The 12,437-nt window shown below is 42.8% G+C and overlaps 1 protein-coding gene across 4 annotated transcripts in view; it reads right to left on the bottom strand.

Annotated features, from left to right (window-relative positions):
* LOC149278872 (serine/threonine-protein kinase OSR1-like) overlaps positions 1-334 on the bottom strand; it is a 34,622-nt gene extending 34,288 nt beyond the window's left edge. For all 4 annotated transcript variants that reach the window (XM_089501648.1, XM_089501647.1, XM_089501645.1 and 1 more), the window contains exon 1: positions 262-334. In XM_089501648.1, coding sequence (XP_089357774.1) covers positions 262-334 — 73 coding nt within the window. The remainder of the gene's footprint in view (positions 1-261) is intronic.
* Between the last annotated feature and the right edge of the window lie 12,103 nt (positions 335-12,437).

The raw sequence follows: 12,437 nt of genomic DNA on the forward strand, positions 1-12,437 counted from the left end.
CCTGACGGGAGTCTGACCCCTCCCTGTTTTCCTTGTAGGGGGTCTCTGGGACCCCTCTATGTGTCACAAATCCCACTATCCCTAAAAAGGAATAAGTGACAACCACAGATGGGTGGCACATTAACCCCGTGGTGTCCAGCTAGGCTCATCGCACACCCTCCAGGACACGAAAAGGGGGTTAATAAACCACTGGAAGCTTTCAGACGCCCCCCCCCCCATGCAGCCTGTGAGACCCCCTAATGAGCCACACGAGCCACTCACCGATAACCTCCTGTAGCTCGTAGTCATCCCTGTTGATGGACCAGGGCAGGGAGCTGGGGTCCTGCTCGGTCATGACTGTCTTGCCTCTGCAGAGGGGTATTTAACGAACCACAGGAAATATCAGCAACGATTGGCGGCGGTGGGTGGGGGTTAATCCACGTGTAGGTGGGATCCCCGTCCAGATGTGGATGGGGTGGGTTGCGGTGAAGGCAGCTCCTAGGGGTCGGGTGACACTTCCTGCACGGTGCTCGGCACTCTCCCCCTCCCCTGTGTCTCACTCTCACTTCTTCCCCTACACTTACATTGCCAAACTTTGCCTTTCCCCTAACCGGCCTGCCGTGCCCAGGGCCTCGTGACGTCACAGCGCGCCGGCGTCCGTCCCCGTCCGCCATCTTGAGTGTGGCGCGCACACGTACACAGAGCCTAACCTGCTCCCTGCCACATTCTTGCACTGAGCTTACACTTCGATGCTCCTTGGGAGGGGTTCCGTCTGTTACTCACTGGAGCTCTAGCTTTTCATTTAAATGTTTAGAATTGCCCCACTTAAAAAAGTTACAGTCTAAATATCATAAGGCACTTAACTGGTTAATATAAGCAATTTAGCCAAATACAGAGAAAAAAATTAAAAAATCATTATTTATTTTTGGCTTTATTTATTTCTTGATTTTTATTTACAAAATGTACTTAGCGCAGGGACTACAAAATACATGGCGTGTACATTAAGTGACCGGCCTGTTACTGATTACTATTATTTCAAAATATTTGTAAAATAAATAGGTAAATAATTAATTAATAAATAGGATTGTAATATATTCTCACGGTTTAGGAAATTATAACTTAAAAATGTTATGCTTTATTGTCTCTTTTCTGTATGCTTGTTGAACCCATACAATGTTATTAACAGATTAAAATCAGCAATATACCGGTATGTATATGAATACCTCCGAAGTGTCCAGATTTTGGGGAGTCGTGATTTTCCGGGATCGTAGACCAGTTTGGGAGATTTGGGTACCTGAAATGTTTGGGGAAGCATGTGTACATATAGACTACAGTTCAAAAGTTTGGGGTCACGCAGCTGTTTTCATGGAAAACAAGGACATTTCTGGCTGTAACATAATTACAAAAAAGGATTTCTAACCATCAATTATCCTTTTAAACTTAAACTTCAGCGAACACAACGTGCCATTGGAACACAGGAGTGATGGGAGTGATAAAGGGCCATTGGAACACAGGAGTGATAAAGGGCCATTGAAACACAGGAGTGATGGGAGTGATAAAGGGCCATTGGAACACAGGAGTGATGGGAGTGATAAAGGGCCATTGGAACCCAGGAGTGATAAAGGGCCATTGAAACACAGGAGTGATGGGAGTGATAAAGGGCCATTGGAACACAGGAGTGATGGGAGTGATAAAGGGCCATTGGAACACTGGAGTGATGGGAGTCATAAAGGGCCATTGAAACCCAGGAGTGATGGGAGTAATAAAGGGCCATTGGAACACAGGAGTGATGAGAGTGATAAAGGGTCATTGGAACACGGGAGTGATGGGAGTGATAATGGCCATTGGAACACGGGAGTGATGGGAGTGATAAAAAGCCATTGGAACACGGGAGTGATAAGGGCCATTGGAACACAGCAGTGATGGGAGTGATAAAGGGCCATTGGAACACAGGAGTGATGGGAGTGATAAAGGGCCATTGGAACACAGGAGTGATGGGAGTGATAAAGGGCCATTGGAACACAGGAGTGATGGGAGTGATAAAGGGCCATTTCTGATCCATTTCATGTTATTTCAATGGAGAAAATATGCTTTTCTTTTAAAAACAAGATTTCTCAGCGACCCCAAACTTTTGAACAGCGGTGTGTATATAAGAAACTCAACATATACGTATGACATAGGAGCAGCCTTTTTTAACTTCCTGTTTCCATTATCTACATGATTATTCTCCTTAGGTCTTACAAAGGGCTGGATCCTACCAATCTGATTTGGGGTCTGTTCGTCTGGCTGTGGTGGTCTGGCGTATGGTGGCACGCCATGGGGAGGTGGGTAGAGATGAGGGTCGGTTTTGATGAACCAAAGGCTTTCGTCTCTCTTTTCACCCTTCCACCATAAGCAGCTGCGGATATCTCGACTCGAGCCATGACGATTGTTTATTTTATTTGTTTGTTTTATTCATTTGTTTTGTTCAATGTTTATAATGCTGATTATCGCAAACTAACTGATTTTTTTTCCACAGAAGAACAAACACACAGATACTGAATACTTTTTATTTTAAATTCATAAAGTTCTACATTGTCAATTTAATAAGATTACAAGAAATCTGTATTACGGTGGACATTGACACCCAATTCTTGATCAATGCTCTTGCCGTTGCTTGAGAACATGTATGTATATTTATAACATGTATGTTCTGGTATCAGGCGGCACCAGGTACCAACCGGGTAAATGGTTTTAAGTTTTGGTGCAATGGTTACATTACATAGAAAGAAGGATTTTAAAGAAATGTTAAAAAAAAGACATCTGCTGAACAGTTGGTGACAATGTTATATTTGTTTTTTAAATGGAGCTCATTTGGATGACACGTGATTAGTTTATTTCAGCTAAAAATAAAATCCCAGCGTCTGAGCAAAGAGCGCAAGACACTGGCTTGAATATTCGTGTAATGGAAATTATCGAAACTGTATCAAAAATAACATTTTTAGATAGAATTTCGCATTCCAAACATAAATGTTATGGGTGTTACAAATGGAAAGGGAACTGTGGGTGGGGAGTGGGCGGGAACTCTGGGTAGGAGTAGGCGTGGCCAGACACCCCCTCCTATATCTGGAGAAAGTAGTAACTGAACCAGAGATCTTGGGAAGCAGAGCCTCACCGAGGAGACTCCAGGTCAAACCCATTTTGCATATTGTTAAAGTATTCCCAACTATGTGATACAACGAAACATCCATTTTTCAAGCTTTTACCATAATCCTCAGCGCCTCCAATTTCCAAAAATGCTCCATAACCTTTTCTAGAGAATGCTTCTAGTTTCTCTATTGCTTTTCTGGGTAATTGTCCCATTTAATATCCCACCAAATTTGCTCATTTAGAAGTTACGTGCCACCTGCAAAAAGACTGATTCAGTAAACATTGAGATGCACTCGTCAGGTCAAACCATTGTTTATTGGGAAAAGAATAAGCGTCGGGTTCTAATTTTTGTGGGTCATGGAACGTCAGTGTTGGAACGTCGGCGGATTAATGGTTGGTCGAAGTTATAGACCCGCGGCATGATATACTTTTTCCATCATTGTAGTAAAAAGCAAACTAATAAGGGGTTTCTCAATACTAAGATGGGCGGTAGGGAAGGAATGGTCCACCTTAAGAAGATGAGTATTCAGTAAAACAATGTAACTTTAAGAAATGTTATCTCAAGTTACTTACCCTTCTAACGACCTTGGAGTCCACTTCCTAAGGCTAAACAAGCAACCATATTTGCCTAGAAAGATAATTTTAACAATTGGCTGATAATATCTTCTTTAAAATTAAAGTTCTCCAGCCCAGACTGTATAAGTAGCATTAAAACGTTTATAGGGCTTAATAATGTCTTGGCCACTTCTGGCACCGAAAGAGGTTTTGGGTTTTCTGGAACCACCAGTGGAAAAATGATAGCTGATATCTTCACAAGTAAAAAAAAAACATGGAATGGCGAGCCAGCTCCTATCATGTTCAGGTTAATTCAAGAAACAACGTCGTGGCTGCTAACGTGTAATTCATTATGGCTCAGTCCTAATTAATGAATAATGGCCAGTGGCTGAGGAACCTCGGCTTGAGGTGCTGAGAGTTTGTGCATCAAAGAAGTTCAAGAAATGCTTGACCGTATATTTGTGAATGTGGTTGTTTTTAGAGTTTTTTTAGGATGGATAACCTGGGAATAAATTGCAAATGGACATCGGCACATTTAGTTATTTAAGACTTTTGAAGACCTGAAGGGTCGGTGTCTTCTTCTGCGGGCTTCGTCTCCCTTGCGATGCAAGCTGCCTTGTGATGTCAACGTCCAGGGTATTACATCAGCTCCGTAATAGTTATTCTCACTTGATAATAGTAAAAGAAATAATAATGTTATTATTCAGAAATTAATAGATGAATATATTTAATATAAAATCAGCCCAGATATGTAGTAGTCACGGTAACGGTATTATGTATGTGTTAACTGCCCCTATTTATATTGTACAGGGCTGCGTAATTTGTTGGTGCTTATTAAATAAAAGATAATAATAAAAATAATCATCATTATTATTATTATTAAAGCATATGTAACCAGAATGGAAAGTGCCTTTTCCGTTATTCCCATACCTACCAACGTTTCTAATATCCAATGCTTGGCTTGCTTAGCTGCTGACAGACCTGATATATTTTCGGGGACTACCAAGATACAAGCCCATTAGTCAGGACTGTCATAACAAACGCAAGTCTGTTGGCAGCTAGTTTTGGACAATCAGGTTGGTACAGCGTACGCTCCAGGTACAGTTGCTATATTTGTTGTGCACAAAATACACAATGATCACAACCGCAATAGGCTCCCTTCAGCAGAAGAGCACTGATTTGTATCCATTGTGTTGTTCTACAATATAAGCGACACAGATCGACGTCACAGGCGGCCATTTTTTCCGGGGAGAGTCCAAACCACTTCATGATTAGAGCTCGCAACTTTAGCGGAACGGAGGAGCTCCCTGTCGAGTTAATCAAAACCTGAATTAGAATGAAATCCGTTGACGGGGTACCCGGTGTTATTATTCTATAACTCGGCGGAACTTTTAACCTAATTCCATTGGTTTAGGAAAATCTGCCTATCACTCGAGTTTTTGTCTCCCAATTAGTTGAATTTGTTCGGCGATATTTATTTAATTTAACCTGATGGAATCCAGCATCATCTAATGGCTGCCTGAACCAATCAGAGAGAGCCTGCAACGTAACAATAGGGGAGAGATAACTTAATGGGGAGGAATAATCATACAGCTCCAGAAAGCATACATCCCAAGTGTCGCTATTGGGATCCCTTTTTGGTCCCCAAATCCCTGTGTCCCTCTTTCCTTCCCCGATGTCCCTCTTTTCCAGGAGCTCAGAATGTTTGCTGGATAAATCGCAATGATAGCTGTAGAAACAGCAGGAAATGGGGTTTTTCATTAAATTTAGTAAATAAAATGCATTGTTCTTCTTCTGAATGTCTTTGTTAATCAACATGGATGTCCATTGGCTTAATCTTTTGCTTACCCGGTTAACAGCTGAGCCATTCAAAAATGTTGTTAACTGTCGGGGAGAAAAAAATCTCTCCAGCGCACAATATCCAGCTGGCGGCCGCGCTGCCATCACCGTCGCCGCTCCGTTCCTGATGCTTTTCTAATGTTTACTGCAGAAGCACTTATGAAATACAGCCGCATAGGGCAGCCTAGGGTCATTTGTTTCCTTAAAGGAGCTTTGAAATATTATTATTACCGCACTTCCCGTACCTGTATGTTCCCACGTGGCCATCACATCTAAATAGGTTATATATTTATAGTCGGTAGGTACCTAGCATACACCACACGCTGACACACACACTAATACTAACACCAGATCTTACTTACATTCATGCTAATCCCATACAATAACACATACTCTAATACCATATGCAGACGCACAGACAGTCTAACACCATACACCAGCACACACACTAACCCTAACACCATATACCTACACATGCATTCTCCCCCTCTCCCAGGCACCACTAACCCTAGGCTCACCCCTGACACCATACACTAACACCCAGCCATAACACACACACACACACATACTAACACCAAATACTAACATACAATCATGCTAACACCATACACACACTCCAACACCATATAACACACTCATGATAGCATAATACACCAACACTCACTCTGCCAGCATATGCTGAAACACACACTCTGCCACCATATGCTGACTTACACAGCTGCTCTAACACCATACAGTAACACAATGCCGTACAGTAACACAACATTACCACATTTGCTCGCATACATGCTAACATCATAGACTAACACACTGGCACACACTCTCACTTTTACACCATTCGTTTACACCATTCATTTACATATACACTTTCCAAAATCATACACTAACACTCTCATTCAATCCTTGTCCCCCTCTCACAGCTCCCTCTCCCTCTTACATGTTTAGTTTTTTTTGCTGGGAACACTAAATTGTCATGTGACAATTAGGTAATTTTTAAACATTTCAAGATTCTTTTATGTAATTAGACCTTCAGGGGAATGCTTAGCATATTAGACATAGTGGAATTAATGCTTTGTGCAAGTGCCCCTTTAAAAGATGTTAAAGGTCTCCTTTGCCCTATTTCCCGTGTGCTCGTTACACAACAGACCCGAAATTAGGGCAACATCTTGTTGGGTTATGTATTTATTTGGCACGGGCGCTCTAACAACCGTTTTCTAACGTGCTTTTCTGGTGAATGTTTAACTAGCCCAAGCATGGCCATTTAAAACTCGTAGGCTTAATAAACTTTAAGGAATTCAAAGTCCACTCGTGGTCATCAATGAACGCTTCATCCCGTTTCAAATCACAGCACAGACCCTGCGGACAGCAGGGCTGTGGCCCCAGGCCTGGACATCTGGCACACAGGGCAAATACCTAGTGGCCCCATACTGGTTGGATACGTGCAAAACCATAACGTGTGGCCGCCTGGATCAAGCCCCATTACTAACATGCTAACATGCTTAACATACATACTCACACACACAGTTACATACACTAACATACTTATATACAGAAACTAACATATTTACACACATACTACACACTAACATACAGTACATACTCACACACACACTGACATACTTACACCCACTAACATACTTAGATGCACACACTAACATACTAACACACACTAACACACATATACTAACATACTTATACTTACACCATAACATATACACACACATACAAAAATACTTACAGACTACCATAACTCACTCACACTAACGCACTTATACACACACACTAACATACTTACACACGCTAACACACTTATACACACACACTAACATACTTACACACGCTAACACACTTATACACACACACTAACATACTTACACACGCTAACACACTTATACACACACACTAACATACTTACACACGCTAACATACCGTTTTATTCCCACACACCTACCTTTGTTGGCTCTGGAGGAATTAGGCCAAAGACAATTCTTCTGCTCTCCTCGCATGCTGTTTTGCCTGAGCTCCAAGAAAAGAAAGTCATATCCTGAAAGCCTAGGGGTATACCGGCCCCGGGAGGGGGTTAGAGGAGCAGGTGTTGGGGGCCCCATTGGACAGGTGGCTCCCGCCATGTAGGTGCTGCAGGAGTCTCAATTACACGTTTACACTGATTATAAAGGTTTATAATGGTCTTATTAACAGTTGGGACAGAGGCCGGCCCTCAGTCTGTATCTGCATTAAACATGTGGCCATGAGCCGCTTTCCGAGGAGGCCATTGGCCGTTAACGGACAGGTGAATAATGCGTTTATGTCTCAAAGAACGCTTTCTGTGTCAGAATTTATCTAGAAATCTGCCAACAGCCAGCGTAAGCAGTTTCCATTCAGAGAGTTATTATTTATATGTGATTTATCCTGGCCTAGGCTGACCAGGAATAGGGCAGCAGGTCCGGGGGGGAGGCGGCAGTCCCCTCGCTATAAGACCAGGGGAGGGCAGATCCCCCTCTATGGCGGTAAAGCCCCCCAGTGCCCCACTGCACAATAGGCCGGTTACAATGCGTAGCGGAATATGGGAGACGATGATATTTTTTATTGTTTTATTGCTTTTTTATTGGTCCAAAATAGAAACAAATGTAACATTACATAAGCTTTCGGGACCTCATATGCATACCGCTGACATCACGGGAAATGGGCGGGGAGTGGGACCCCGCTTCCGACCCAGAGAACCGGAGAAGCAGCGCTACTCCCGGAGTCTCCAGGCATACTCGGAGAGTTCCCAGGTATACTCATATGTCTCTTCTTCAGATGGAACGCAGTGTATTGTAACTGTAAGATAGATAGAAGGATCTTGCCCCACTGCACTAGGGGAAGTCTGGCAGTTACCCCCCTGGCTTCCATGTGGAAGGGTATCTTAACTTCCTCTTCCTGTTATGGTAACCGTTTTTGGACTTTTTCTGTATCTCTTCCACATTCTGTGGAAATCCTATACATTCTTTGATAGAAAAAAAATTAATTTGTCTGACCGGACAGCACTAAGGAACATCAAATCCTACGTTATCTTGAAATGTTGCTTGAGATACGCAAACATCCAGATCTGTGCTGTTAACACAGAAAGGTAATTACCAAGGTATTTCCAAGAGCTAACAATCTATATGATAAGAGAAAACAAAGGTTTTCATTACTTAGAAAGAGACTATTACACCAGCCACTTGAGTGATGTTAGGACACATCAACACCGACCTTAAACGTAAACATGTTAACATAACAAGTATGTACTAAGATCATAAAAATTCCTAGTCCTAACGCCATGGTAACAAAGCAAAGGCCGTCCGATTTGTAATCATGGCTTCCTCAGACCAAGTAGGGTTGCCACCTTTTGCCGAGACATTTAATGGCCCGTTTTTGCTCCTGGGGGGTGTGGCTGGGGGCGTGGTTTGCATTTCGTTCCTTAAAAAAGAAAAGGCAGACAGTAAAAAAGAAAGATGAGTGAAAGGAGAGGGGGAGAAGAGAAAATAAGAGATAAAAGAGAGAGAGGAGAGAAAGAAGATGAGAGGGATAAGAGAAAGATGGAGAAGAAATGGTAAAATGACAAGAAATGGATGTGTGACAAGAAATGGATGAGGATGGGGAAAGGAGAAAGGGGAAAAGAGAAAAGGAAAGTAGAGGGGTGGGATAGAGAAAATTGAGTGGAGAAGAGAGACAAATGACACACAAACACTCATACTAACACACACTCAGACACTAAGACACACTGACACTCATGCATACTCAGGAACTTATACTATCATACCTATACCCAGACACTAACGCACACACACACTAACACGCAAATACACCCAGACACTGACAGTAGCGCTCAATCTTTACTCCACTCACACGTTGATCCCTGCAGCCCACCAACGTTTGTGGGGCTGCCTACCCGCATGTTTAAAAAGGGAGGGCTCAGGGGGTTGCTGGAGCCTGGATGTTCCCAAGTATGGTGGTCACACACTTAATAATGGTGATTTGATGGTGATAATGGTGAGTGGGAATTTGCACGATTATAATTATTTGTTGATATATAAATAGTCACCATATTCCTCTGTGATTTACGATGGATCTTCAGCTGGATTGGAGCCTGATACAAAGTCTGTAAAGGAGCTACGTGGCGTGGGTGGTTGGTAATCCACGCTCCTAGCCGTGAAGCTCATCTTTGTGACACCCTGTGCTGAATGTGCAGATGTGATTTGTGGCTGAAGTGAGTAATTTGCCCCCCAGCTGCGTATATCACAAAGCTACAGTATCAAGATTCACTTCCCCATGGAATACGTGCATTCTTTGGGCAGATCCGTTACCGTGAATCTGAGACGACAGCTTAATATATCCTCATCAACGGGTCTGCCCAGTGCTGTCATCTCTATTATTTATTGATTTATAGCGCTGTCATATTCCACAGCGCTGTACAATGGGTAAACAGGACATAACAAGTAGAGCGTCACATAACAATTTGAAGTTACAGGAACAAGCGGTAAGGAGAGCTCAAAGGATCTTACAATCTAGAATGTCATGCAGACTGTATTGTTTAAGACATACATTAATTTAGAATAAGAAGGGTCCGGAATGATGCATAAGCATTAACAAAAACACATTCTGGAGGATCATGGGTAGGTGATAAAACATAAAGGTAAGCGGAGAAAGAGGACTTCCGCAAAAGGGCGGAGCCACGGTGCGCACCAACGGGAAAGACTCTCCCCTATGCCTCCAATGGAGGGATACGGTGTGGATGGAGGCTCCGCCCCTTTTGTGTGAGTAGCTGTATAACGGAGCTGATGAGAAGTGAATGAAGACAGAAGAACAAGAAGAGGCAAGAGAAGAAACAGAGCTGCAGGAGAGCAGACAGGGACATGGGAGTGGCTGGCCGTAGGGAGACTTTGAGAGAGAGTTTGAGTGCGTGACTGACAAGCCCCGAGTCTGAAATGGGCTCTGCGGCCTAAATAAAACACGGCCTCGTTTATAAGATGTGATAATTTTTTGAGAAAAAAACAAACTTATAATTAAACAAATATGGTATTTGCATGTCTTACTTCATAAACACTTGTTTCTGTTTCTATACAGATTTATTGTAAAAAACATTTGTTTAGAACCCTTCGATACCCTCATACGCGGCAAACATTATGAGCTCCTAGAAAAAAGGGGCATCGGGATGAGAGACACACAGAGAGGGAATGTCCATTGTAAAGAGGGACACTTGGCAGATATGGAAACAACAGCAGCTGATTTATACGAAAAACAAGAAACTAATAAAAAAAATCAAGAACACCTACTCGTTTTATAAGATTTAATGAGTAAAATGCAGGCATATGAGGGAAAAAACCCAAATATTCCATCTTTCCCATAATCCAGTTACCAGCTCAGTACAGAAAGATGAAAACTTTATTTTTTTTATAGTGGGAACTAAAGGCATGAGCCCCAATTATTGCTTTTCTATACCCAATATTAAAATCATATATAAATTATGGGTATTGAGCTTTACATTACTAAGATCTAGGAAAGCAAAGACAAAAATGGTAAATGAAATAATGTTCCTAAAGCATTGTTGCTGTTAAATCATTTCCTGGTGTGAGAATCTATTTCATGTAACACTTCCTGTGTAATCAATATAAAGCCATTCTCATGCTAAAACACAATACGCGCCTAGACCTTCTCTGCCTCACTCAATATGGCCGCCCCGGCCACATGGGTGGTGACGGCGTAGGACGCCAGGCGAAGACGTCAAAGCTGAAATAGCCCGCCTCTAGACACACCGGATTGGCTCGTTCAACTTCCTCCCTGGGCCTTGATTGGCTGCATGTGACCGAACGACATGTGCGGAATTAGCTGCAGTGGATAAGTTACTCAGTGCGTCATTTAGCGCCATATTTGATATGGGCTGGAGGCCTGGCGCGGGTTTCCGCTCTTGCTACGGTCAGTCTGGAGTATAATCCATACCGAGGCCGTGAGAGACTCCATGAATATAAAGAAAATTTAATACTAAATATACGTTTCGCTTACAAAGTAATATAGGAACCTCATCCTGCAATTACAGTTAGTTGGGCCCTATTTTTACCCCAATCTCCTTCCCATTCTATACCGCTGGTATCATATATAAGACTCCAGGCTGGTGCTTTTTATACTAGTATGGTATGGTCGACATCCCTGCTTGAATGCAGGTGACTCCATTTACAAATGACAACAAGTCAAGGCTTACCTGAGAAGGGGTATTAGAGCCATTTGGATAGCATGTTAGGTGGCTCGCTACAAAGTATCTTCACAATGGGCTATTAAAGGGTTAATGTCTCAGTGGACCAAAAACATTAGGAGGATTCTAATTATTCTATGAAAAACAAAATACAAGCACAGCACGAGATTTGTTGATGGGGTCTGCAGAGAACCCCCCCCCCTAAAAAAAACATTGGACCGAATGACGAATTGTTGATCGTTGTTGATTGTTGATTTAAGCGGGGAGCAGCGATGGAATTAAATATTCCAGTCCAGTCTTTGCCAGCTCCGGTCTTCCGGACAATGTTACCTGCAGGATCCCGTCATAGATGCCAACTGCCACGGGTGGATGCGAAAGCCGGGCAATTGAACCACCTGTGCTCATGAATATGTATGCTTAAGACTAAGCCGTATTATTTCAGCCATTTTTTCTTTTAAACATAGAAACACAGAACCTGCCGACAGATCGGCCCCCATCTAGTAGCCCGTTTCTCCTGCTGTAACGACTCAAACCGTCGTTGGTCTCGTCTTAGATCCAGGAACCGTATGCCGATCCCGTGCATGTTTAAATCCCCTCACTAGAGAGGCGATGTCTGAACATTTTTTTTTTAGGAAGGCTACATGAAGCTGCCCCCCTCCCACCAACCCCCCCCCCCCAAAAAAACATTTAAACATGCGCGGGATAGGCGTATGGAGTCTGAATC

This window comes from Sceloporus occidentalis, unplaced genomic scaffold, assembly GCF_023333645.1.
Source record: "Sceloporus occidentalis isolate IW3139 unplaced genomic scaffold, rSceOcc1.0.p SCAF_178, whole genome shotgun sequence".
Taxonomy (NCBI): Eukaryota; Metazoa; Chordata; class Lepidosauria; order Squamata; family Phrynosomatidae; genus Sceloporus; species Sceloporus occidentalis.